Source organism: Plutella xylostella, chromosome 13 (genome assembly GCF_932276165.1).
Source record: "Plutella xylostella chromosome 13, ilPluXylo3.1, whole genome shotgun sequence".
Taxonomy (NCBI): domain Eukaryota; kingdom Metazoa; phylum Arthropoda; class Insecta; order Lepidoptera; family Plutellidae; genus Plutella; species Plutella xylostella.
The window spans coordinates 6,608,045-6,635,932 of record NC_063993.1 but is presented as its reverse complement, the minus strand read 5'-3'; the positions used below and the strand labels follow the sequence as shown (position 1 = coordinate 6,635,932).

Genomic DNA, 27,888 nt, shown 5'->3' with positions numbered 1-27,888 from the left:
CTTACTAAATGAATTTCATATTGACATAGATTATATGGACCAATTTAGTTCGCTCTCACCGGAACAGATAAGTTTGTGGCACTATAAATCATTTTATTTTTAAATCCTAAAGTTGGCGATCATAGTATAATGTAAACCAATTGTATTGTGCTGTAGTGCAGAGTTATAAAAACATAGTTAGGAGTATTAAAAAGCGCAATAACTGAAATAAGTAGGAGTAGTAAATTATTGTAATCACTTTGCTCCAACATCGCGAGATGTCACGGCGGTGGACGTGCGTATGACGGACGTTGAGGCATTAGCAATCTTGGCCGTGGTACCAATCTTCTTCACTGTAGTCGTGGTAGTCGTTTTAGAGATACCCCCGTTGGGAAGATGTTGAACATCAGTACCAGAACGCACCTCCTCCGTGCTCACTTGAGATTTCTCATGAGCGCTGGCATTCTTGACATTACGCTGAACGTTTTGTTCAAATCCTTCTCGACGAATCACTTTGCTATCTGATTCTTCAGAGCAAGCTGCGCCTCTTTCGGCACTGATTGCAGTCTTCACCACACCGTTCTCTACTGGCACCACGCCACTGTCTTCATACCGTTCTAAAAAGTTGGACATGTCAGATTTCTCGATAGTGTACGAGCCACGTCGCACTGGTTTCTCTGGAACCCACACTATTTCCTGGGTCAAAGTCTCCTGCACGGGCTCCGGGGTGGCAGTAGAGCTCCTGATATCAGTATCAGCTCTTATCTGTGTCACGCGTGTACTGTGGATTGTGTTCGAGGACTCGTTTGCTTCACTAACTATCCTTTGTGCGCTTACATTATTAGATATTTGACCACCGTTGGTTAGCTTGCCAGAATCATTGTCATGGACAGTTTCATTACTCTGGTAAACTCTGGTGGTGTTTACCGTTTTGCGTGTATTTTCACTGCTATCGATGGTAGATCGGGGACGTTCGATTGGTTTCAACTGACCCAAAAGTGGAGAGTGTTTTATTCCAAATGTTATCTGCGGTGTTCTATTAATCTGTACCTGAAATGATATTATATATTTCAAAAAATATTAATTGAAAATAGCATACAATGTACTACCATAAGGTAAAAACGTATAAGTTTGTTATTTTTATAACTATGTTATTTTATAGACAAGGCTACATTTTCGTTTTAAAGTTAAATCCTTCTATTTATTATTACCTATTATATGATGGTATACATTGTATTATTGTTGTTACCTTTTCTGGAGAGTAGGTACCAGGAGCCGGTACTTTGACACGGTCGTCCACGGGAACTTTATGACGTCCCGATATCGTGTACACAGGGGAATCTAATACGGACGGAATACGGTAGGCGTTTGGAGCTGAAAACCAGAAACAAAAAGTTAGAATATAATAATAATTTATAAAATATTAAATATCATTTTATTGGTAATGTTGCGTCAGTTGGTACTTTACCTGGAGTTTCGGCGTATTTGTTAGTTGTAAGTTTTACTCCAAATGTGTACTGCGGTGAGTAAGTTAGAACAAATTTTGTTCCCTTCTCAGGGCTGTATGTTCCGGGGGCTGGCACCTTCAGTCTCTCATCTATGGGCTCCTTGTGTCTACCAGAAATCGTGTACAGAGGAGTCTTTACTGGTGTAGGAAGGGTGTAGGAATTGGGAGCTGAAATAACATTATACAAAGATTATTAATAAAATCATTTAAAATTAACGAAAATGAAAAGGAAAGTAAAGTGATCATCACATTCACTTACCAGGAGTGTCCGTAACTTTTAGAAGATTAGGCTTAATTCTGAAAGTGTATTGAGGAGCACTTGTCATCAGGACTTTATCAGCCTTATCAGGGTTATAGCTGTTGGGCGCCGGCACATCATCAGGCTTGTGGGGTTTCGTCTTTATTCTAAATGAGTATCGAGGGGCATTGTCCAAAAGATTTTTGTTAGCTTTTTCAACGTCGTATGCGTTTGGTGCGGGTGTGTTGAAAATTAATGCATCATGAATCACAGGACGGAAACTGTAGGATGGATGGTGTTCATATATGGAGTCGTTAGCCTTTTCGGGGCTGTAGGCATTTGGCGCTGGATAATTAAATGGTTTGATAACCGGCCTCTTTGTTCCGAAACTATATTTAGGTGAACCATCTAACATATACTCGTACTTGCTTGGATCATATGAGTTCGGTCCAGGAGTATTCGATGGCTTGTCGTCTGGTCCTCTTCCAGCCATAGTGTACTTAGGGGTTCCATCTACTAGGTGGGGATTGTAAGCGTTAGGTCCGGGTGTGTCGGATGGTTTACCATCATGTCCTCTGCCAGCTATTGTGTACTTTGGCGTTCCGTCAGGTAGATGAGGGTCGTAGACATTAGGTCCAGGCGTATCTGATACTTTTCCTTCTGGCCCTCTTCCAGATATTGTGTATTTCGGAGTTCCATCAGGTAGATGAGGATTGTAAGTATTGGGTCCAGGAGTGTCGGATGGTTTACCATCGGGGCCTCGGCCAGCCATGGTATAAGATGGCGTTCCATTAGGAAGGTGTGGGTCATAAACATTAGGCCCTGGTGTATCAGAAGGTTTTCCTTCTGGTCCTCTCCCAGAGATAGTATATTTAGGAGTGCCATCGGGTAGATGAGGATCATAAGCATTAGGTCCAGGGGTGTCCGAAGGTTTTCCTTCTGGACCTCTCCCAGAAATAGTAAATTTAGGAGTTCCATCGGGAAGATGTGGATTATAAGCATTAGGTCCAGGTGTGTCAGAAGGTTTTCCTTCTGGACCTTTCCCTGAAATAGTATATTTAGGAGTTCCATCAGGAAGATGTGGATTATAAGCATTAGGTCCAGGTGTGTCAGATGGTTTCCCTTCTGGTCCTTTCCCTGACATGGTATATTTAGGAGTTCCATCGGGAAGATGGGGATCATAAGCATTTGGTCCAGGTGTATCCGAAGGTTTTCCATCTGGACCTCTCCCAGAAATAGTAAATTTAGGCGTTCCATCAGGAAGATGCGGATTGTATACATTAGGTCCAGGTGTGTCGGAAGGCTTCCCTTCGGGTCCTTTCCCAGAAATGGTATATTTAGGAGTTCCATCGGGCATATGAGGATCATAAGCATTAGGTCCGGGTGTGTCAGAAGGTTTTCCTTCTGGCCCTCTCCCAGAAATTGAAAATTTAGGAGTTCCATCAGGAAGATGAGGGTTGTAGGCATTTGGTCCTGGAGTGTCAGGTAGTTTATTATCATGCCCTTTTCCAGCTATCGTATACTTTGGCGTTCCGTCTAGCAAATGGGGGTTGTATGCGTTAGGACCAGGAGTGTCGGATGGTTTTCCATCTAAACCTCTTCCAGAAATAGTAAATTTAGGGGTTCCATTAGGAAGATGAGGGTCATATGAATTAGGCCCCGGCGTATCTGAAGGTTTCCCTTCCGGCCCTCTCCCACACATTGTATATTTTGGAGTTCCATTCAGTAGGTGAGGATTATATGCATTAGGTCCAGGTGTGTCTGATGGCTTAGCATCGAGAACTTTTCCATACATACTGAATTTAGGGTTTCCGTCAAGAATTCTAGGATCATAAACATTTGGTCCCGGTGTTTCGTTACATTTATCCATTGGAAGTTTGGGTCTAAATGAGTAAGCAGGTGAAGAGTCGTGAAGTATTTTGTCTGCTTTATCTAAACAGTAAGCATTTGGGGCAGGGACATATTCGATTTTTGCATCCTTTCCTTTTCCTAACATGGTGTATTTAGGTGCTCCATCCAACATATGCATGCTCTTCTCTGGAGAGTAAACGTTAGGGGCAGGGGTGGACTCAGTCTTATGCATTTGATCCTTTGTTCTAAATGAATAGGATGGTGAAGAATCATGCAAAACTTTATCAGCTTTTTCAGGACAGTAAGCATTTGGTCCCGGTGTTTCTTGAATTTTTGTCGAATGTCCTTTTCCACTAATGCTAAATTTCGGGGCACTATCTAACATGTGCATAGATTTTTCTGGAGCATACACATTTGGTGCTGGTGATTCACTAGAAATAATGATCTGTTCTTTTGTTCTAAAAGAATATGAAGGTGAATTCGAATGAAGAACTTTATCTGCTTTTTGTGGATCGTAGCTGTTAGGCGCCGGCGTTTCGCTGAGTTTCGTGCTTCCACCTTTTCCTGCTAATGTGAACTTAGGACCTCCGTTCATCATATGCATAGATTTTTCAGGAGCATACATATTAGGACCTGGAGTCTGTTCAATTTTCTCGGTCGTTTCTTTTGCTCTCATTGTGAATGCAGGTGAGCTTCCGCGTATAATCTTATCAGCTTTTTGCCAGTTGTAGCTGTTTGGAGCTGGAGTTATTTCATGCTTTTCAGCTGCTCCCTTGCCAGCTAGCGTATATTTGGGCCCATTACCCAATGAATGGTACGACTTTTCTGGTGAGTAAATATTCGGTGCAGGTGCATTATTTACTTTTACAATTTCTGATTTGGTTCTAAAAGAATATGCGGGAGATTTAGATCGTAGTATTTTATCTGCCTTTTCGGGATTGTAAGCATTAGGAGCAGGCACTTGTTCAATTTTAACAACCCGGTATCCTTTTCCGGTAATTGTATATCTCGGTGACTTATCGCGCAGAGCCTGAAAGTGCATAAAATAACAATATTAATTTTTAAAATATAAAAATAAAGATATATATTACATCCATATGATATCCAATTATTAAAGTATTGCGTTATTAATTATTTACCTTTCACATCTCTCAATACCGTAGCATGGATAGAAAATGTTTCAATCATTATGAATTAGTATAAGCACATACAATAAATCCCACAGTTATCATACCAATAAAATATACATTTATTTAACCACAAAATGATCACAATAAGCATACAAAGCAAAATGATGATTAGAATATAAACAGTATTAATAAACTTTAAATAGAATTTAACAAGCGGGTTTCAACAGCTGGTTCAGACGACGGAGAGTCCCTCAGGCGCGGGGCAACACTGCGCCTGCCCTGCGTACACCGAGTGTCGGATGCCGAACGTGTGCGCCGGCGCCCACGGCAGGTTCACGCACACCTGCCGCATCCAGCCAATGTTAGCACATGCATGTGAGAGATGTTAGTTAAGGACAGTTAGGCCTGGTTTCGCAATACTCGGTTAGATCATTAACACCCTTGTTACATTGTAATGTCATCAATTATACGTCATCTGCATATTTAATTCTTGATAGATGTATCAAAGTCAGCAACTTATCCCTTGTTATGATCTGACAGAGTATGGTGAAACTATGCATTTCGGTTACAGAAGACGGACACTTTCAGGGCCTATTCAAAACGCAGAGATATCCAATAATCAATGGCAATAGTGGGATCGCAGTATACGCTAACGATAGTGGTAGGCGGTAGCGGATAACTCTGTGTTTGAGTTGACCCTTATGCGAAGTAAGTTTGTTAGAAGGTTACAGCATATGGACATGCACTTTAGATTTGAGGGGAGTTTGGCCACTAAAGGCCTGTTGCATTGCAAGACATTCATGTTTAATATGCACCCATACACAACACAACCCACAACCTAAAAAAATCCAGAACCCTTACCCTTTCAGGACAGTACACCCCAGGGCCAGGAACCGCTGCCGTGGCCGGCTTCGCATCCCTTCGCGGAGCCATGGTGAAGGCGGGAGGCCTCCTACTGAGAGCGGCTTCCCCCTTCTCGGTGGTGTAAGTGCCGGGGCCGGGCATGGGGGACTTGTTCTCTATGTCCTTGCCTCGCCCTGTGATGCTGAAGGCGGGGGCGGCGCGCTTGCTCCCCTCGCGAGCTTCGCCGAGAACTGGCGGCATCGAATACACGTTCGGTGCTGGAAATGTAATGCGATCAGGGTTATTGTGGGTTCAGATTGAGGATGTTTGAATTTAAGTGACGACGGTATTGGTGAAACGTGACGTCAGTGACGCAAATAAAAGTGATTCAAGAGGTGCGATGAGGCAATAGGGTCATATTAAATGATATGTTTAAATTTGGCAAAATACAAAAATATAGTCATGATAACACCTACTTACAAACTATAAAACCTTTACGTTAACCTACGGACCTAAAATGATTAAGCACCAACAATACAAAACATAATGATCTCTACATCTACATAATTATTACGATGGGTATGACTTTAAAAAAGAGAACGATATCCGCTAAACTCTAATGAACAAAACAACAAAAAACAACTGCTACAGAGATGCCGAAACAAACTACGACAAACAAATCTTCAAAGACCTGGCGTCTTCAGCATGGGCTGGGGCGGGACCACCCGCAGTCCTATGGAGAATGCTGGAGCGTGCTCTAGGACGGCCTTGGAGGCCTTCACTGGCTCGTAGTCGCAGGGGGCGGGGGTGGGCTCCACTCGGGGCGGCGGCCAGCGCCCGTGTAGCGACACTGACGGGCCCATCGCTCGCCCTGGAGTTGTACCAATATATTTTTAGGGTCCAAATAGCTTGGAGATAAAATAGACAAAACCCTATACGGAATAGTTTTTATTGCCTATTGTAGATGAAATCTGCCGGGTCTAGCACCAGTTACTATCCAGTAGTACCTACCTTAAGCCGTATTTTAAACCAAATGATGAAATATACTAAGATTGCATCATGATCATGATACTGGCTCATCTAGAAACAACAATAACAAATACAATAAATACCTCGCAATTAAAGATGTGGGCAACTAATTCCCAGTCGCACCAAACCAGATAATAGAACTAGCACAACAATAATTATTGAATAAAATTAACAGTACCGTCTGCGTAATGAATCGAGAGGTTTGTTCGAATGGCAATATTCACAAGCAGTGATCGGTGCTCCCACACAGTGAGTCACGACGGTTCACCTTCGAATGCGTGGACTTATTTGGAGCCGTCTCGAACGAGGAACGATCATCACCAGCCAATGCCATCGGATAAGGGGGGAAAAGGAACTTGTTTTGCTGACGCGGAAGAAAGTTGTCCGCACCATCTTTTTGGCAATAGAATGTCTTATTTTGGAAATGAACATGGAAGACACATTATAAATATTGTTCATCTTTTATTTTTACGACTGCGGTGTTGGTGTGGAAATTGGCTTAATTGTGCCACTAATTAAAACTTTTAGTGCAGTTAAATTCTAATATGAATAACGGTGACATACTTTAGGCATTTTAAATTTTATTCTAGCTTCAAAGGTACCAATAGATTGCCATTGCCGTTTCAAAATTGGATAGGATATTCGATTAATACGCAAGCATGACGAATGCTATGTGACCATACATATTCATTCAATGAAAACTGCATCCTTATACAGTCAAATCCATGGCCAAAGTAACAGTTATGTTATAATTACGATGTACAAATACTTACAGCTGGGTAGTGATAAAAAAAAAATTTTGCTTTATTTACTTATGAGACCCATAATGATTCAATAATATTCCAATAAAAAAAAAAGTTTAACTTGCACTATTTTAACATTAATCCAACTGAATTTGATATAAGTACGAACCAAATACCTACTCATCACTTATTCTTATTAGCATTTGCAAGATAATAATTTTAGTATCTGAACAACATACCTGACGCTAATAATGTTGCATGTTGTAGGGTGCAACTGCAAAATTTTAAGGCGAACGATAAAGTTTATTCAGCAACTATAGCTTTATAGGTTGCTGCACCTAAAACTATCATCACTAAGTAGGTACTTACTTATAAAATATTATGTACGTATACCTAAGTATGTACCTACTTAAATTATTATGTTTATTTCGTTTTGCATGTAATCATCAAGTAATTTAAGTTATTGGCAGCTGTACTGTAACAATATGTTATAAACATGCAAATAAGTTCACTTTTCGTCTCAGAGTGGGTATCAAGATAATCAAAGATTTACCAACGCCTACCCGTGAACTGAAATTGTCTATTCATTGCAAATAAAGCTCGTTCGTTGTTTGGTGACATCATTTATTTAGTAATAATACCTTTACAGATCTTAGATTGTTATCTTTTTGGTTATTAACTCTATAGGTTTTGATGGAACCAATAAACCTTGATTTGTGTGGTTTTTGTATCCTTATTTATGGGTATCTATCCAACAATTAAATTAATAACAGATTGCTTGAAATAATTATTAAAATGGTGACAAACAACATTTACGACGAAATAGCAGCATAATATTTCGCATATTAGATTAATAAATCATAGCACAGCAAGCGACAACCCCATTAATAAAAACAAACAAAACCCCGCATTGTTTGTCCTGCAGGTGACAGTGGCGGTAAATGCAAATAAGGCTGCAGTCCCATGACCCACTTCAACCGAAGCCAGTTCTGCAGAATGATTCACAGTTCACCCAAAATAACTTCATACGTAGGTACTTTTCCAAGCTAAAGGTCAACCTTTTACGTCGGCAATAAAGCATGTTTCGATATTCACTATAATAAGCTTTATCGGGCTGAAATCGCTTCCGAATACCAAAATACAACCTGATTCGTCTTCATTATAAGGAAGCAGTCTGCCATTATTGCGTATTTATGGTATGAAGATAATGATAATAGTAAAATGTAGAGGTTAAGGTTGACTTTATGTTTTGCGCTGAAAACTTTTGTTTTAATTCTTTACACAATATTCTTCTACAGTAATTTTTGTAAAGAAACTTATTAACTGCATACTAGAGTAAGGAGTTGGCATAACGCAATGCAGGGAAAGTTAGCTAACCATGCATATATTTTCTAGATCTAGATCTCGCGAACTGTATTTGGCAGTGGATGTGACTTATTCGTCTAGGGACTGCACACATGAACCGGTCACATGTAGAAACCAGGTAGCTGTTCACATGCAGTCGTATGTACAATATATGCATACGTAGAACACATTTATACGTATATTATGTGATTGATTGCCCAATACATTACTGCAGCGGTATAGAGTCGATGCGCGTCGCTGCTCACCTCTAGTGGGTGTGCCATGCCTGTTTCCCAGCGAGGTATGGAATGGATTGAAACAGATACAGTAACGATAAGCCTATTAATGTAATTGTCGTCAGCTTAAATTACGCCGACCGATTTAACGAAGGTCTTGTGATCGGTAATGTTAGACTGCTTCAAGTTGTCAACGCGCTTTATGGGTGCCAGTTATGAAGGTTTGGTTTTTTATGTAGCTTGTGTTATAGAATAGGTACATTTATTTACCATAGTTTAACGTTACAATAGCCGTGAAAATAAGTCTGGCTTAATCATTCGCACTTAAAACTTGTAGTTGAAGCCTGCCAACGGAAACAAATCGTGTAATACGTTCAACTTTTACACCATTAAATTGGTAGTTTCAAACCCAATGTTCGTAAATTCGAATGCCTTGTTGGCTACAGATAGTGCACTGTCTTAACTAGTCGGTGCCAAGTTTTCTGATAAACTGTTAGACACGCTAACCCCCGGTAGTGGAACTTTATTGTCACGAACTCCTCGTTAGTAGCGAAAGACATAGGAGTAGAAGACATAATACCAACATAACATAGGTAAGTATTGTATGTATATATATACACTCACGGGCAATGAAAAAGTTCCACTGAGAAAATCACCAAATTACTCCTAAACGGAAAACGCTAGCTTAATGACGCCTTCTGCAACATTGAATTACATTGAACAGAGCATCAGGATATTACCAACAAAAAACGGTATTATTTTGTTATTTTTTTAAATTAAATCTTTGAAAAAAATGGGGTCCTTTGGTTATTGCCCGTGAGTGTATTTCGATTCGATTTAAAGACAAAAAAGAACGATGAACAAAGTTCGATTAAGAAAACTTCATTAAAATCACAAGATCAAGTCAAAATTAAGCTACAACTCCTTAAAAGTAAACAGAGCTAAGAGGCTCACCTTTAGAGGTCATTCCCTCGGTGTTGTAGGACGCGGGTCCCGGGCCGACCTTGGAGCTGGCCGAGCCTGGGGGGTCGAGCTTGTGGCCGAAGGTGAACGCGGGGGCTCTGGACCTTCGGGACTCTTGTGGGGGCTTACCTAAAAATATTATGCGGAAAAGTTAGTGAAGAATTGGTCAGATAAATGTGAACTTAAATTTAAAACAGAACGGGTTATAGATGTAAACGGCAATTTTAACTCTTAAATTGGCTTTTATTCCACAATCAATAGCGTCTTGTTTATAATCTACCGAAGAACCGATTTAAAAACAATTTAGTAACGCACCGTCCATCCGAACATCAACTCAATATAGAAGTGAGCTAACCTCTCGTAATAGCACCGGCAAGTGTGATGCACTTATCCCATTATTTACCAATTTATCTGTCGCGTCGCGTATGATAGGCTATCAGACTACAACATTTTATAGTATATATCTTCCTACCTATATCAATCTATAGCTACCGCTCAATCAAGTCACCTTGCGAGGTCAATATCAGCGCCCACAATGAACAATAATTAAGGTATTTTTTATAACTTTTATTTGATTTTCGATCCATTCTTCTATGGTTACGTCGTGTTTAGTCCGAATAATAGAGAACTATCAGTGGTGCTTTTGCAAGTATACGTGCTAAGTGTGATGTCACTGAGTGCTAAGTGTAGCAACGCTCGGCCGAGCAAGGTCGCGTTTACACTGAGAGGATCTGATAATCTCCAAACACTACCTCCGCTGGTGATGTCATCGTGGGTCGACTAATACGCACTAGTTCCTCATCGACAGTACCTGTTTCAGTATTTTATTAGTCCCTCTTGTAATAGAAACATGCTTATTATGTGCAAGCAATAAATTTTATCGCCATAAGATCATGCATTTAGGGTAATGCATGTTTTAATTAGGATTGTTATTACTGCGTATTTATTGAGATGCGTAGGAGTATTGATATAGTGAAATAGTAACATTGTACAATATACCAAGATAAAATATCATGTAGTAATTATGGCAATACCACCAAGACTAAATAATGAATATGTACAAGTGGTTTTAAATAACTAATTCTCTTCACAGTATTGTGTAAACGATATTTTTGTTCATAAAAAAGTAGGTATTATCGTCCCTCGTCGATACCATCAAAAGGTATCGAAAGTTGGAAATACTTTTGGAACAACTGCGTAAATAATGCAACAGCTTATCTGCATAGTGAAGTAATAGCTCTATTTGGTCATGCATGCATAACATCGTCCGCATTCAGTGTAATTTTGCATTTATTTCTTTCCACCATCAATATTATTAGTGGGTTACTTTTGGGCCTCTTTATTTTCTGTTTTAATTCTTAGAACTAAATTTCCACGGGCTAACCTTACCCAATGACCATCCTGGTGACTAGACCAAGTAGTTCAGTATTTTTATACTGAGACTCTGCGATTGCTAAACTTACTGAAACATTGCGATATTCTAGATCTTGCAGGTTTCCTATATTCTAGTCATAGCTTTTAGGGAGCACACACCAGTAAAAGCTACTAGTAATTAAGAAATCACAGCTAACAAAGCTGCTCAAATTAATTCTCGACCAAACTTCTCTTACACGTATCTAACTAGTTCGTTGGTTCACAAAATACTTATCTATCTATACAGCTTATAGGTCATGTAAAAAACACTCTTAATTCCTTACCAATAAGGGTAGGGAGGCACACAACAGCTGGGCCGGGGCTGGCGGCTTCAGCGGCGATGGGCCCGCGTCTCTTGGTGGGAGTCCACGGGTTCTGCCGAACGCCCATCGGCTCAGAGCAAGCGGGTTCAGACTTCTTGGTCACTTGGGAAGACACTCTGGACTGGGCCTTTATGGGAAACGGCGTGTGTGAAGTCTGTAACAAGGAGGTTAGGAAATGATGGATATTGGATTCATTATGTTTTCAAAGAAGAGTTTGGTTGCGAAAGATTTTTTCCCCGTGTTACACGCGTTTGAGAACTAATGTGCTAATCACTCGCATCGTACATCTAACTCTACCTACTGTAAAAACGAGTTATTGGTTAGAATATTATGAGTGTTTTTTACTTTATCAATGCCGATAACTCTTACTTTTTCATTCTGAGGAATAAATCCTACAGAGCGAATCGTTTCTGAAGTCATCTTAAATCTTGAACATAAGTAGCAATAATTAAACTGAAAAATATAAAATAAAATTCAAAATATTTTGATTTGATTATATTTGACTTGTCAATTTTGTTTGCTTTTGCTTTTATCACAGAGCTTTCATGACAGGCAATCAGGCGGGCTAAGATCTAAACGTGAAAAAGTTATAAACTTTCACACAGCCAAAAAATCATAACAAATAGAAACTTTCTAACACCGCCCGCGAACTCACCATGAAGAAGTTTACTGCCAGTTTCTATAACTCTATCTCAACTCTATCTATCTATAACTGGTAATGGACAACATTTCATTTTCTTTACCCTATATTTTTATTAGCTATTCGGAAAGTTTATAGAAAATTAGTGGACCCGTATTTTTTTATTTTGTATATACATAAATTTTTGCATGTTATTTTTAACTTTAAAGTTAATTATTTTAAAACCGGAAGTGACGTATCATATTAGGCTAAATTTTTATTTTTGTCTATTGCCTGAGTCTCGAAAAAAAACATAAATGACACTGACAAGTGACATTTAAACTTTGTTTACATGCCAACCAACAAATGGGTCATTTTCAAATGACCTTGATATTTCTGATGATGGAAAGTAGGTACTTATCATGTAAAAAAATAAGCAGAAGCATTTTTTCAACTGTGTAGGCGGTGGCATTCTCTGGGACATATTATATAGTGGTCATCTCTTAATAATAAATAAAAAAAATAGTCAGAAAGTCTCAGAACAGAATTAATGAAAATGACCCAAATAAACAAAAACGTCACGATAAAACGTCAACGTCAATCAAAAATGAAAGTGACAGTTACTTTGTTTTTAAATCTATGGGCTTTGATCATCAAAATGCATCGCACCTGATGCATGACGTCATCAGCACTTTTTTACTATTTTATGATTTTCTCGAAAATGATACATCCAAAAAATACAATAACATTTTTTTTGTGGCCTTTAGAGCTAAATCTCGAAATGGTTTTCGATTTATAGCAGCTTTAGTTTTTTGAAATGTTGTCCGTTACATTCATACGATTTTGACAGATTGTTACTTTTGATTATGTCAAAATCCTACAGTTCTCCCATATTAATAATGCGCATGCAAATCTTCGCAAACCGTCGTATTCCCGGAAACACCCGAATCATTGAATCGTAAGAGCCTTAAACAATGCACTTGGATTTTGCACCTTGATTGAAAGAAATAGGAGTCAATATCATGGTACATAATCGAAAACAATACGGGCTGTCGGCGGCTGTCACCAATCAGTCATAGCCCTTCAGTTCTTGTTAGTCAGTTCTGTGGAATTATATGTATAGAGCTATTATTACACATCGTTCTTGGTTTTGTTTTCAAATGTGAATTTAATTTCCACTTTAATAAAATTATTGTTGATGACGCCTTATTATGAAACAAATAAAATAATAAAATATATGTCACATTGATAGACTTTACTTTGTAAATAAAGCCACACCCAAAAGACCAAGTTTGTAATTGTAATAGTGATGTGAAATGATCAGTGCTGTAAATACTTTCGAACTGAGATTTTAAAATTTTAATGTAAACCTTTGTTTGAAATCCATTTTCCTTCTTATAATATAAACTTTGTGTTATTCAAACCTTCTTTCATCCATCTTTACATCAGCTTCAGTAAGACACTTGAAAAGTACTGTAACGTTTTCGAAGTAAATTTTAATATTATGACAATATTATGAATTATCGAATCATATTTCGTTACTAATAAATCAATATCTCTTTTAGCACCAAATACATAATTCTACTAAAATTGCATGAAGAAAATGCACTTAACCACTACATACAGTTTTCTAACGCTCGGTAAAAACGACCGTTGCCGAACAATGACGAAGATTTCTATGCGCATTATCAATTTTGGGGAACTGTAACTACCAGTTATGGATACATAGAGATATAGAAACTGGCAGTTAGGATTCAGTAACTTATACAGTAAGTACCTAACTCGATGCTCATTTCCATAATCTAAGAAATTCATCATTTCGATATCTGAAGGACAAAATATTATGATCGGTGGGACGCTAGAGTCTAGACTCTAGAGCGTCTTATTTAAATATTTATTTCGAGTTTAAAATTATAAATATGAAATAATGACTGTACTTATCCTTTGAATCAAATTATGGATTTATGTATAGAATCTTCCCTTTAGCTCATTGATATGAACAAGGTGCCGACCAACAAAGCCAACCTATATAGTGTGTGTGATGATAAACATAAGTTGGTTGGAGATGTCGTCACCACTATTATTCCTCAGCCAGACTTGCGAAATTATGACCAAATATGAAAAATGCGATAACCGAGGCGTGAAATATAATACTGATTAATAATTTTATGTGATTAACAACTCAAAGGGTGCATAATTAAAAATTTAAGACACAGTTATTTTTGAAATGAACGGAAACGAATGAATACGGAACGTAACCGGCACAGCGTAAACACTTATATAGTAAACACATACACTTAAATAATAGTTTTCAATAGAAATACCTCAAAAAGTGGCATCCAGAAGCATAAAACGGACCAAGCTGATTGTTGGCCATTAGTGCGATATAAAGTTTTTCCGAAAAAGCGGACGATTGTGAGTAATTTTACATAACTAACAAGTCGTTTTTTGAGGTTAGACTTCGAACGTCACGATTAGAAAGAGACGGAAGGTATGATATGTCATAGAAACGTCAACTAGACGTCAAATAGACTGACACTGACAACCATCTGACACTACTACCGCCAATCAAACGCTCCGTAATTTGCAACGCTCCATTTTACGAAAAATTTCATAACTATAATTTATACAAAAGACTGGTATCAATGGAACCATACTGCAATGCTTGTAAAAAGAAAATATCTAGTTTTGATTACTTGGAATGCTCAAAATGCCATCACAGCTTCGATCTTGACTGTGTTAACATTCCTTTAGTAGAGTACAGCAATTTATCAGAGAAGGAGCGAATCAGCTGGAAATGCCCTGAGTGCAGAGCCCCAAGGAACGACGAGACTCCAATTCGTCAGGCACTGAATGACACCTACACCTCTAGCAGCAACGTAAACATGACCCGGGGCAGTAAGAGAGAAATTACACCAGTCCCTCCAAACGAAAGCTCGCTATTTGGAGAACTGCAGATGATTCGCCGCGAACTGCAGGACCTCAAATCTTCTAACGACGAAATAAAGCTCTTACGTAAGGACCTACTGGACCTGAAGCTTCAGATGTCGTCTTCTCTGGAGGAACAACGTACTAGATATGAACAGAAGCTGACAGAAAAAGACTCTGAGATTATAACACTGCAGGAGCAGCTATTCGTGATGAAGACTTCATTTGCGACACAAGAACAAAATCTCTTACAAAATGATATCGAGATCATTGGTGTGCCAGAGGAGCCGAACGAAAGCCTACATCACATCCTGATGGTAACCGCTAAAAAGCTGGGAGTTGAACTAGGCGAATGTGACATAAACGATGTAGCGCGAGTCGGTGCCAAGCGCCGAGTAACCGCTCCAGGTGACCAATCAGGGAATAAAACTACCACAGTCAACCTGTCACGGCCCATAGTTGCAAAGCTTGTGAGAAAGGCGAAACGTGACGAGATCATTAAGGCATCAAAAATGAGAAAAAATCTGGACTCTGTTAACTTGGCAACAGGGCCAGCTAAGCCGATCTACGTAAACGAGCGCTTATCAAGCCACAACAGAAACCTGTTTTTTCTCGCAAAACAACGCGCCAGACTGCTCAACGTCAAATTTGTTTGGCATCGCAGAGGAACAGTCCACGTCAGACATGCAGAAGGAAAACCAGCTATGGCCATTACAACTCTGGCTGACTTGGACTCAAAAATTGGACCTCTTCCCGGCACAAACTAAAGCCTGCTTAGCATCTCCTAGACAGCACAATGTACTTATAGATAATAATACTCGCACACACCACACACATTTTCTCCCACACAAACACAACATACTAACACACCAAAGACACGCAACTACACACAGTAAGAACGAACAGTACAAACTCAGGCTAAACCTACAAAAAAGTATCATCACTTTTTTACATAATTTAATCGCACTTCTAATACATCCGATGGCCATCACAGTATATTTGCCTCCTCATTCACGCTTGACTCCAGCTGATGTGTATGACATGAGAGCATTCTACACACAACTAATTTGTGCTACATATTATGGCAATGACTAATTTACACTCATGTGTAGAAGTAGATTCCCTCCTGTCAATAGAATGTCATGCGCTCAGTGCTGCAGAAGCGTGCAATGAAATCACTGCCTTCAAAAATTCAAATAATTTCTCCGTATTAGCTTTTAATATCAGAAGCTTAAACAAAAACTTGGATAGTTTTCTCACGACTTTACATCGCACGGGCCTTTCATTCGATGTTCTAGTTCTAACTGAATGCTGGCTAAAAGGTGACGAAGTTAGAATCATCCCAGGTTACGTATCTTACCACACAACAAAGTTCACCAACAAAGCTGGAGGTGTAGTCGTCTATGTTAAACAAAAATATAACGTAGTAGTCTACGAACCAAATATCGAGGAAACCCAGGGCTTGGTGGTATGTTTTCCTAACTCCATAGCACTAGTTGCTATCTATCGTTCCCCCTCATTTGATCCACACAAATTCATTTCATCTTTACAACAAGTAATAACTCCCCTAACCAACAACAAAAGCGTCGTACTATTAGGCGATATTAATATTAACATCCTTGTAGACACGTTGCCTAGCCTCGAATACCAGTGTCTTATGGCTGAGATGGGATTTTTATCAGCTATTAACAAACCTACTCGAATCGAAGGCTGCCTAGATCACATCTTTGTCAGAACAAAAAAGAAGTGCGAAGCCATCGTATGTAACTGTTCTACCACTGATCATGACCTTATAATGTGCACTATACATTCATCTGCGAATGTTAAAGATGCCTCCAGCAAGATGCGCCAAATAACTGACTTCTCAGCTGTTGCAAATGATCTGCATAAGACAGACTGGAGCCCTGTATTGAGCGCGACAAACCCGGACGAGGCAGCTTCAAAGCTTGGTGACATAGTATCTGACATTACTAATAAGCATACAACTTTAAAGAAAGAACCTTGCTCGAAGCACATACTCAAGCCGTGGATCACACCAGGCTTACTTAGGTGTCTTCGACACAGAGACAGCCTTCATTTAAAGTCACGTAAGAACGCAGACAATCCTATTCTGAGACTTACTTATACCAGGTATCGCAATTTCTGTAACTCGCTCACTAGGAAGTTAAAAAAAGCTTATTTTGACCAGCAAATGCAAGAGAACAAAAATAACCCCAAAAGTCTGTGGAAAACTATAAAAACTTTGTGCGACCAACCGTCAAAAAAGAATAGCGTAACCGCTACTGAGTTACTGTCATCCTCACAACCCAGCCAAGCCTCTCTCAATAACTGTAATAATTTCTTCGTGTCTGTTGGGCCAAATCTGGCACAAAAGACATTGCTTCAACTGAACAAAACTCAAGAGCAGCTAGTCACAGAAGTAAACGTCCCACTAACAAAAGACAGCTTTTTTATGCAACCTACTGACCACATGGAAGTAGCAACTCTCATAAGGCAACTTAAAAGTGACAGCGCTCCAGGTATTGATGGAATAAAAAACCATATTTTAAAACAGAACCTTCACTGCCTATTAACACCTCTTACACACGTTTTTAATCTAAGTTTATCTTCAGGGGTTTTCCCTAGATGTTGGAAAACAGCTCTCGTTTCTCCAATATATAAATCTGGTGATAAAACATCTGCAAACAGCTATCGACCCATATCACTTTTAAATGCTTTTTCAAAACTTTTGGAAAAAATTGCTAACATGAGACTGACGGAATACCTAGAAGCTAAAAAGTTACTCTCCCCTCATCAATTTGGGTTTAGAAAAGGGAAATCCACTGAAGACGCGGTGTCCGGACTTTTACAAACTGTTACAGCCAACCTCGATACTGGAAAATGCTCTATTGGCGTTTTCTTAGATCTCGCCAAAGCTTTTGACACCGTGTCGATACCACTTCTCCTAGAGAAACTTTATAGATTGGGAGTCAGAGGTATCGCCCTACAGTGGTTTTCTAGCTACCTGACGAACCGGACACAACTTACAAGAATAGGAGAATGCTGTAGTGACCCCAGTGAAATTACCTTTGGAGTGCCGCAGGGCAGCATTCTAGGACCAACGCTCTTTATAGCCTATCTTAATGATATCGACCAGTCACTTAACGCAGAGCTAGAATGCAGGGTGTTTTGCTATGCCGATGACACAGCCTTAATCTTCAACGATTTTACCTGGCAAAGCGTCTTAGCCAAAGCAGAACTGGGAATGGCTGATATAGGAGCATGGCTTAAGAACAACCTTCTAACATTAAACCCTACCAAAACAAAATTTATCTGTTTCCACAAAACGAAGGCATCAGCTCCAGATGAAACTGTTCAAAGCATTAAGTTACATACCTGCTCTTCCCCTGCCGACTTTCACCAATGTTCTTGCACGAACAATATTGAACGAGCTCAGTCTCTCAGGTACCTAGGTGTCATCCTTGACCAGAACCTCAACTTTAACGCGCATATATCGGGAGTGGTTGGCAGATGCAAGAAATTGATATACATCATGAAACAGATCAGAGATCTAAGTGACACAAGCATTCATAAACTGGTGTACACGGCACTCTGTGAGTCAATCATAGGGTACTGTGTTTCATGCTGGGGTGGCGCCGCCAAGACACATCTTTTGAAATTAGAGAGGGCACAGCGCTGTGTTTTAAAAGTGCTTCTTAAAAAACACTTTCAACACTCAACTTTTGATCTTTTCCGGGACTTCGAGGTGCTAACTGTTCGGCAGCTCTTCATTGCAAAGTCTGCAACTGCAGCATACAAACACCTGCTGTCGCTCCCTACCCTTTCTGAAATCCTGCATAAACGTGTTATCCGCTTAGCTGTTCCTGCATGCAGAACCACTTTTGCCCAACGTTTTCCAACTTTTCTACAACCCTTTTTGCTTAACAAGCTCATTAAAGTGTGCCCATTTATTGGCTGCACTATTAAAGAGGCACAGATAAACCTAAAAAAGTACCTTTTTACTCTTGACTATGAAAAAACTGAATTTCTCCTCGAAACTTCCTCATAGTAATTCATAGTGTCTTACCCCATAAACACACACACACATGCACACAAACATACACACACACACACACATTTTTCACACACACTCACATGAACTCATACACACCCACAACACAACTACACAACATGCATCACATTTTTAAGTTAAATTAAATTTTTTACTCTATGTTCCTATTACTAGTTTAAAACATCTTAATTTTAAGCCAAAACTGTTTTATATATTAGTATTAATTAGTTTAAAAACAGAATACTAAATGTAACCTACACGCTATGTAAATCGTTTTTTGATAATATCTTCCGCGGGTCACCACTATACAGGCATTTAGCCTAGTGTGGAGACCACTGTAATTGGTGTTGTAATCTCTTTTTATTAAATAAATTCTGAAATTCTGAAATTCTGAAATTCTGAAATTATTCCTCTAAGCTCTAAGTATATAAGTAAGTGCATAATAGGATAATATTGCCCTTTTTCGGGCAAAATTTATAGTATATAATACTTTGCATACATAATTCTATTAGTTCTCGTGAGCTCGTCACTATTAGGTAGGTACTAAGTAGGTAAGTCACAAAAACAATTACTACGCACATGATTCTTAAGTATTGTGAAGAGTGTTTCATTCCCGCCTCCGTGCACCCATCCCACGCGTCGTCACGATGACGGAAACTGATTTATATTTAATTTCTTATAAGTACTTATAGTATGCTGTTATTTACCTATCTATTTAAGTGACCTTAACTACTGTGATTTGCCGTGTTTTCCTTGTTACATTTGTACTTATCAGTTATTTATTTTTCATTTTGCATATAACAACGTGGACTCACGTGTACTACTATGATTAGCTCTATTTTAGCTATAAGAAGATGTGTCTGCCAATATCTAAACAGCTGATATTCTACGCATTTATGTAAACCTATATTCCAACACCATAACAATAAACAACAAAGGAATAGGACAACATCTAAGCATGTTGTATTTTTATAGAGTTCAGGCTGTGTCTACTGAAGGAAAGAAACTGGTACCACCCTGTGCAAGGCTCTCACGTCCTGAAAAATAACAAAAAACGTACTTCGGTTGTTTTTTGTGCCCTATAAACTTTTCAAGCAAATGATTCGTGTTTTCGTTTACTGATGGTTATGTGTTTGTTGTATGTATTTCTAATAGAAATAAACATGAATAAATAACTTTTTAATACTTTAAACGTGTAATTGTGATTAAAACGTATATTTAAACAATCAAAAAGTCTGATGGCATGGTGACCTAGGTGGTTCTATAATTAATATCTTTTATCAATTGGGATCAATATGACCTGTTGACTTCTTCAGTTACATAAAGTACTCCTAATTGTTTTCGATTCAATATAGTCTGCACTACTCTGCACCTATTATAACTTACTCCATTGTATCAATTTAGGGTAATTTAAAAAGTTTTATGATTGCTCCTGAAGAAATTTTTACATCGTTTGCTGGATGAGGAAGGCCAAGAACAGTGTTGTGGCGATGCCGAAGCGGCAGGCTTCCGAAGAAGGCCTTATTCAGCAGTGGACGGTCAGAACTGGCTGCTTAAATTCTTTTAAATATAATAAATTTATTCGACACAAAAAAGAACATTCATCAATTTGCTGCCGCTTTGTCACGGTCAGGATAAATTAGCTGGACTTGTTTATTATCAAAAATACTATTTTACAAACATGTTTTTGTATTGAAACCGTCGATGACAGCATACGGCTAGCCGGGTTATCCAGATGGCTCAATTGGCCTTAACACCTGATAAGAGGATGTAGTGCGGCTTTTATCAAATAATGCACAAAGCATCTCAATGGCAGCTCGTGGTTGGTGGAGGAGAGGCTTTATCACTGACCTCCATGAATTGAGTTCCTCCCGTTTAATCTTGGTTTAACCGGCTTTGGCTATGGCTATGTGTAATCTTAAGTTTATGTGTCCATACACCTATAACATACGCATTGAACTATTCTCATTCTGTGGTAGCTATGGTTGCTCTTGGTACATATAGGAGTAGCTATACCAAATGAGATTATAATTGCTCTTAGTGAGGTTGGTACAGGGGTATATGTGGGTAATAGGTACGGATGTATCGGCATTCATTTAGGTAACAGAAACACTGAATCCATACGAGTTACTTCATACATATACATAATAAAATACCTAACACAGTCATGTTTTTAAGTTGTATTTTACAATTTCCACATTATGATGTCATTGTTTTCTTCGAAGCAAGAACACACAGCTGTTTTCGTTGTTGGAATAATCGGTTCACATTTTCTTTACGGCAATATTATGCAAAACAAACAAAAACATAAAAGTAAGTTACGCGAAAGTCGTGCTATACCAATTTTACGATAACAACCATAACAAAGCCAAGGTTATAGGAATAAATCACAATTGTAACACAATTTGAATAAAAATGCTATCTAGGTATTTGATGAGTAAAATTATTACAAAAATCTTTAAACTTACCGCTCGCGTAAGAATCACCTCGGTCACTGGTTAGTAAAGTAAGAAGATTAGGAGTTTGAAATTAGAAGAAAAAGTTTGTTATGTTTCTTTTATAAGGTTCTGTTTACACAGTCGCAGTGTTCGTTCAGCGGGTGCTGTCGTCAAGTCGCGCGTCGCGGGTCGCTTTCCGCAATGCACTGCGGTCGAATGGATGTTGATTCTCCGTCGAGGTGGAGTCAGTCGCGGCTCGAGCGTGGGTGCCGCGCGCCAAGCCGGTTGCCTTGGATACCTAGCCAGTATAATGCTGCATCGGTGTTTCTGCTCGCAACGTTGCTATGTGTATTCAAAAGTTAATATGACTAAGCTACAAGTCTACCGTGTGTATTTGCGCTGTTTGCCTTGTATAGTCGGATTAGCTTCTAAAGAAGTCGGCCCTACGCCTAGCTCTATCTAGTGGTGTCGGTCATCCGACCCATTGGGTTATGAGAGTAATGGAGAGAGTGATCACTCAGATGGCTGATCTCAACATGTACATATAGTTGGAAAGACCCTCTATATCATAAATGCGAAAAACTACAAATGCTCTAGCAGATAGGCTGCTAGAGCATTTGCTCTGAGTTATAAAATGTTTCATAAATTTCTTGGTGAAAACGATGATTGCTCTACATCATGTAACCACACCCTAACAGCACGAAGTGCAAGTTCCCTTCGATGTACAAATAAATGCAGTTGTAAATTGGATGTGCCGTCACCACTATAAATATCTTTAACCTTGTGATCAAAGAGAGCCAAAATAATACAGTAAGGCCAAATTCTCTTTACTTAAAAGAAACGTAAGACGTAATGAGCAAGCCTTTTTGATGTTTTTTTCTACTGATGGAGTACTAGAGTACTAGAGGTGCACTACTAATGTAATAAGGGAGTCATTATTCCCCATACGTTATTCCCATTTATTGTGTGTAACGACACTTTTCGACAAAATAATGTCAATTGCAAACATATCGGCTGCAGTGGATTCTCGTACTCGGGGTGGAGACTTGAGCTGAGGTATTGCTATAAAATACTTTCAGGAAATGCTTACAACCCAGTTACCACCTCGAATAGAGATTAAACAACAAGACAGTGGAGTGAATGAGGAACAAGCGAGGAACCCATTCACGGCCCCCGCCCCCGCTTCTGTTCGCAATTTTAGCGGCTCAGCCGTATATGGGCAACAATGAATGCCAATAACAACTGACTACACCGCACAGCTGTTCACATTCTGATTATTTAAAGTTATTAAGAAAAAAGTTTATCTACGTGCAAATGATTTCGAAAAGCATTAGATATGTCAACGATATGCCAGATTTATTGTTTATTAATTATTTAATATAAGTACTCACAAAATTAGCTTTAAAAACCTTGGAATAAAAAATTAAAAAATCGAAAATTAATACTTACCAAATCGACCAACATTTTTATAACAAACCATTTAAAAGAATAAAAAATAATAACGTAAGTAAACTAAACTTTAAATGTATAAAAATTTAAATACGACATCAGACGTCCTCATTAAATATTTAAATCTAAAGATTAATGCCCTCTTCCATTCGTATATAGTACGGCACATCGTGTATGGTGGTGTGATTCTCGTGGCTGGTGCGGGAGACCACGTCTTCCACAGTTTGTTCTCGATGACGCACCCATAGGATTTCTTGCACGAATTCTTTAAAAACCTTCCTCTTGTTTGGAATCTGGAAAAATATATTTTATTATTGTTCTTGAACTTCATAAGACTGTCATGAGTAGTAATGATTTCATCATTGTCGAGACCGAGACAAACTCTCTATCTCTTTGCAAATGATAACATTCCCTGTGTATAATGTCCGCAAAAATCAATGAGTCTTAACTTACTTTTTTCTCCAGATGATGTTGAATTCTAGTCCAAATGTTGGCTCTATTGTTCTGCAGCAGCCAAAACACAGGCAGCATGAGACAGGACACAGGGGTGAGCGCCACTATCCGGCGATCCCGCATGTTCTCACCAAGACCGAAACTCGCTCCTGTTGTCATTTGGCATACCTAAGTACAATATTATTTTGTTGTTTCATGATCAGAATTTCTTTGTATTACACATCGAAGAAGAAAAAATGGAAACTTTTTAGTACAGCGATGGCATTACATAAATATATTATTTTAACAAAGTTTACAAAATTATTTTTATATCATTAACTCGATCTCACCTGCATGAAATATTTGCGAAGATTTTTTGGTTTTTCTTTCTCTTCAATTGAGCTATGTTCGAACCTTTAACAAAAATCATACTAAGTTTTATTAATAGGTACCTGAGTATATATATCGTTCGTTTCTATCACTTTACTGGAATGCGCAATAACAGATAGGGTAGGGTAAAATCTGAAATCGACCAATACTGGGCGACAGGGCGGCCAATACTGCGTCGTTGTTAGTGGTCATAGTGTCCTATGTGTATTTAAGCTAAGATAAAAGTTGTCGGAGGAAATCCAGTCCTATTAAAATATAAGTTAAGTACCTAAGTATCTGGTTGTAGGTTATAACATTTTGGCCAATTAAATTGTTATAGCAAACCTCACGGAATGATTAGAAGGTAGCATTGCTGATGATTTTCTTTTCATTTTTAATTCTGAATATATAGCATGATCATTTTCTTCAATAATATCTTCTGGCTCAGAAATATGACTCTCGTTTATTTTAATTGAAACTTTTGATATTTTGCTGACTGGTATTTCAAGTGATTCCTTAGATTCCTCGGGTTTCGCTTCAAGATGAACTACTTCACCAGCGTCGGTTTGGTTGTCCAAGTCGTGCTTACTGATTGATTCCTTTAGAAATAATAGATAAATTATTATTACTTAATTATTATTATAAACATTAAAACGTACAGGGTTATCCAGATTAAGTTGAGAATTTAAGTAAGTGCATATACGAGAGCTAAAACTTTGACTAATTTAGAATTAATGTGTTTAATTTCTTACCGGTGGATCATAGAGAGAATAGTATTCCCGTCCCTGATATTTTCTCACGCAGACATCCAGAGTTTCGATCATCTGACAACGTCCAGAGATGACAAAATATACGAAATTAGCGAAACCAACTCCATCGCCATAAATTGTTTCGTCAGTGTCATACATTTTCAGTTTCGCTACAATGCACCCCTCTCGCAGATTCACCTGGAAAATTAAACATAAGTACAGATGGTTTTAATATCATTATTTTGTATGCAAAATGTATTAGATTAGTAGGTAAATATGGAAAATACTCAAGAGTCTTAAGACTTCAAGGATATCGATCACATTTAGGACAAACCTCATCAAGATCTTGAAAATAAGTGAAGGATAACATTGCTTTTTCTACAACATTCCAGTGGTCTTGCAAAGTGGCGTGCAAAATCTCCTTAAAGTCTGGTCGCAGCAAAACAAGAAACTCACAATCACCTGGTTAAAGTAACAATATCTAATATGTATTATGAAACTGAAGACCAACATTTGTTTAGTATTATGTGCAGTATTACACATAATATATATAATAGTACAGTATTATTATTTTGCCGCGAGCTGCGCCACCGCGCCTATCACTTAGCGGCACCAGGACACCACATCAAGGCGCGCTTCGGGTCAACTTAACCGGAGTCAGCAGCCCCAGCAGCAGCAGTCCAGTGCACCCGGTGAAAGGATGCCAGCGGTGACACTCACGAGCGGAGCGTCATTGTGCCTATCGTCTGCCACTTGGGCGGTGCCAGAGACAGTCCAGTGCACCCGGTGACAGGATGCCAGCGGCGACACTCACGAGCGGAGCGTCGTCGTGCCTATCGCCTGCCACTTCAGCGGTGCCAGTGACAACAGCAACAGCGAAGACGGAAGATCTTATAAAAATTATATTGTAAATTAGCACTTATCAAAATTGTATTGTAAAAATTTATGTAAATAACTGTATATACCAGCCACATCTTATAGCACACAGGATGCATGTAGGTCCTTATCAGCTTGTTATCAAGTCCATGCATCTTGTGGAGTTACCCCCTTGACCTCATGGTGAGGGTGGTAATGAAGAACGTACGTTCTTGGTGGGCGGTATGTTCAGTTATCAAGTAGTATTTACGTATTTACATACATGTCACTATCCCGCAAACTACATCGCGGTATTAGGATTTCTTACATGTTAATGACCCTATGAAAACAAATAAACATTGCTTCTACTACCAGCGATCCAATCATAAGGCTACCAAGCCTTTTCAGTGCAGTATTAATCAATCCAACAAAAAAGTATTGATCTAGGCGTAAAATGAGATAGATTGCCGAACATAATCAAACCTTTTGTGGTACACGTCGTTTCCATTGGTATATTGTGAATAAGAGAAGCTTCCCCGAACATGTCTCCAGGGCCTAAACAGTTGACTTCTGCCTCATAGTTCTGCTGCAACACTCCGTCCAAGGTAGTCTGCGTCACGGTGACTTCTCCAGAAGCTATGAAGTATAGGGCCTGCGCTTGGTGACCTTCCCGTATGATTACTCGGTTCGGACTGTAGTATTTGAAATAAGTCACAGCCGCTAACTTTCTTTTCACATACTGAAAGTCAAACCAATATTCTATCTAATTAGGTACTTAACATAATTATCTACACCTGAGTAACTAATTAGTCTTTTAGACTATAAGGAGCTCTGCAGACGTAGCTATGTGTGATATTGTAATGGACTCGGCAACGGAAACATCTAACATTATAAAATGTTGCCACTTACATCTGGATACCTTTTAAAACATTTTAAGTTTCCAAGAATTCTGCATAGATAATCTTTTTCAGTCTTCGTTCTATCAGCTGCGGGTATGTTCAATAATGCTTTATCCTACAAATAGAACTTCAATTATTACCTAATGTATACCGAGAGTATTTATTCTAAAAGTAGTTATAAGAATAATGCTGAGAGTTATGATTGCAATTGATTATGGCATTCAGAGTTCTATCATCTTAAATATTATTAAATCTCCTGTTATAATAAATGTGTAATAATCACCGATAAAGTCAGTGTCTTCAGCGTTGACGGTTTGACTCCCTGGATCGCTTGGTGGACCGTCAGCCTCCTGTTGCCTGCGGCGCCGTCCTCCGCCAACCAGTACGCGTTGGCAGCGGCCAGCCGAGAGATGGCTCTGAACCGACATCGCACACGGAACTTGCGCAGGAGAGACTCTTCATATTCCTGCAGGTAGGTAGATACTAGTAGAGGTTTCTTATCGTGTCGGTGACAAACAGTGGGAAAAAAGGCAGAGTTTGTGACGCTGATGAAAGGGTTGGCCAGTCAGATTAGGGACAGTCTGAATGCCCAGGGTGCGTCTGTGGTATGTAAGGAACATATATATGGTGTGTCTCGAGACCAGGAGAAGACTCTCCTTTCAGGCACCTCTGTAAAATAACGTTTGTTATATTGTATTATAGGGAAGGCAGAGGTTTACATTGTAGGACCCACTTTTCACATTTAAATAAATTAATATATAAATATAAACACTCACACCTTGTACTAATGTACTCCCTTGCGGGGTAGGCAGAGGCGCATTGCTGCACCCACTTTTCGCCAGTGTTTATGTTAGTCCCAATGTAATAGGGGGCCTTTTGCCATTTTACGGGCACATCCAAGACCCGAGAACAAATATCTGTGTTTAAACAAATATCTGCCCCAGCCGGGAATCGAACCGGACCTTCGGCTCAGTAGTCAGGGTCACTAACCACTACGCCATTCGGTCGTCCATCGTTTCACATTTAAGTACTTGGTATATTCAACAAGATCTGCCGCGGGATTTTATAAAAGTTAATTCTTATTCTGACTGATCGAATAGCTTGAACTGAAAATTACAAGTTAATTCGGAAAAATAATTTAATTAAGTATAGGTCAATAATTAAGTCATAAACTTACTAATTCTTTCTTCGTTTGTAATACAGAACGCCGGGGCTTAGGTGGACCTTCCATTGATATAAATTTACCTAAGTAGGTAGTTAATTAAGTTTGTAAATTATGTATACTTTCGAAAATACTTCAGAAATAAACTAAAACTCCACAAAAACATGAAAATGATTTGATAATTTTCATAAAGAGGAATTTGGCACAGAGTAGGAAATATGAAGTTGACGAACGAAAAAGTGTCTGAATCAAAAAACTACAGATATCAGAATGATGACCCGCTAGGAACATTCATCCCGGATCATGGATTTTACTCCACTGTGAGGTCTCGTCACTCG

General features: G+C 38.9%; 2 protein-coding genes across 5 annotated transcripts; both read right to left on the bottom strand.

Moving 5' to 3' along the window:
- Positions 1 to 177: 177 nt before the first annotated feature.
- On the bottom strand, positions 178 to 21,865 carry LOC105389504. Of its 4 annotated transcripts, none has more exons than XM_038111877.2 (9): positions 21,666 to 21,865; positions 11,561 to 11,753; positions 9,855 to 9,992; positions 6,240 to 6,419; positions 5,567 to 5,826; positions 1,746 to 4,605; positions 1,448 to 1,654; positions 1,229 to 1,353; positions 178 to 1,029 (listed from the first exon to the last, which is right to left on the bottom strand). In XM_038111877.2, exons 2-9 carry the CDS (start codon positions 11,664 to 11,666, stop codon positions 235 to 237), a joined length of 4,671 nt encoding a protein of 1,556 aa, XP_037967805.2. In that variant the 5' UTR covers positions 11,667 to 11,753; positions 21,666 to 21,865; the 3' UTR covers positions 178 to 234. The 4 variants fall into 4 exon arrangements, with proteins under 4 accessions (XP_037967805.2, XP_037967804.2, XP_037967806.2 ...); XM_038111876.2 differs by lacking the exon at positions 21,666 to 21,865 and adding an exon at positions 11,969 to 12,124; XM_038111878.2 differs by lacking the exons at positions 6,240 to 6,419; positions 21,666 to 21,865 and adding an exon at positions 11,969 to 12,123.
- Positions 21,866 to 22,970: 1,105 nt separating this feature from the next.
- On the bottom strand, positions 22,971 to 27,754 carry LOC105391219 (potassium channel KAT3). Its single transcript, XM_038112315.2, has 10 exons — positions 27,566 to 27,754; positions 26,672 to 26,854; positions 26,399 to 26,503; positions 25,973 to 26,228; positions 24,969 to 25,096; positions 24,638 to 24,832; positions 24,231 to 24,484; positions 23,867 to 23,930; positions 23,538 to 23,705; positions 22,971 to 23,377 (listed from the first exon to the last, which is right to left on the bottom strand). The coding sequence occupies exons 1-10, from the start codon at positions 27,617 to 27,619 to the stop codon at positions 23,210 to 23,212; spliced, it is 1,575 nt and encodes a 524-aa protein (XP_037968243.2). The 5' UTR covers positions 27,620 to 27,754; the 3' UTR covers positions 22,971 to 23,209.
- Between the last annotated feature and the right edge of the window lie 134 nt (positions 27,755 to 27,888).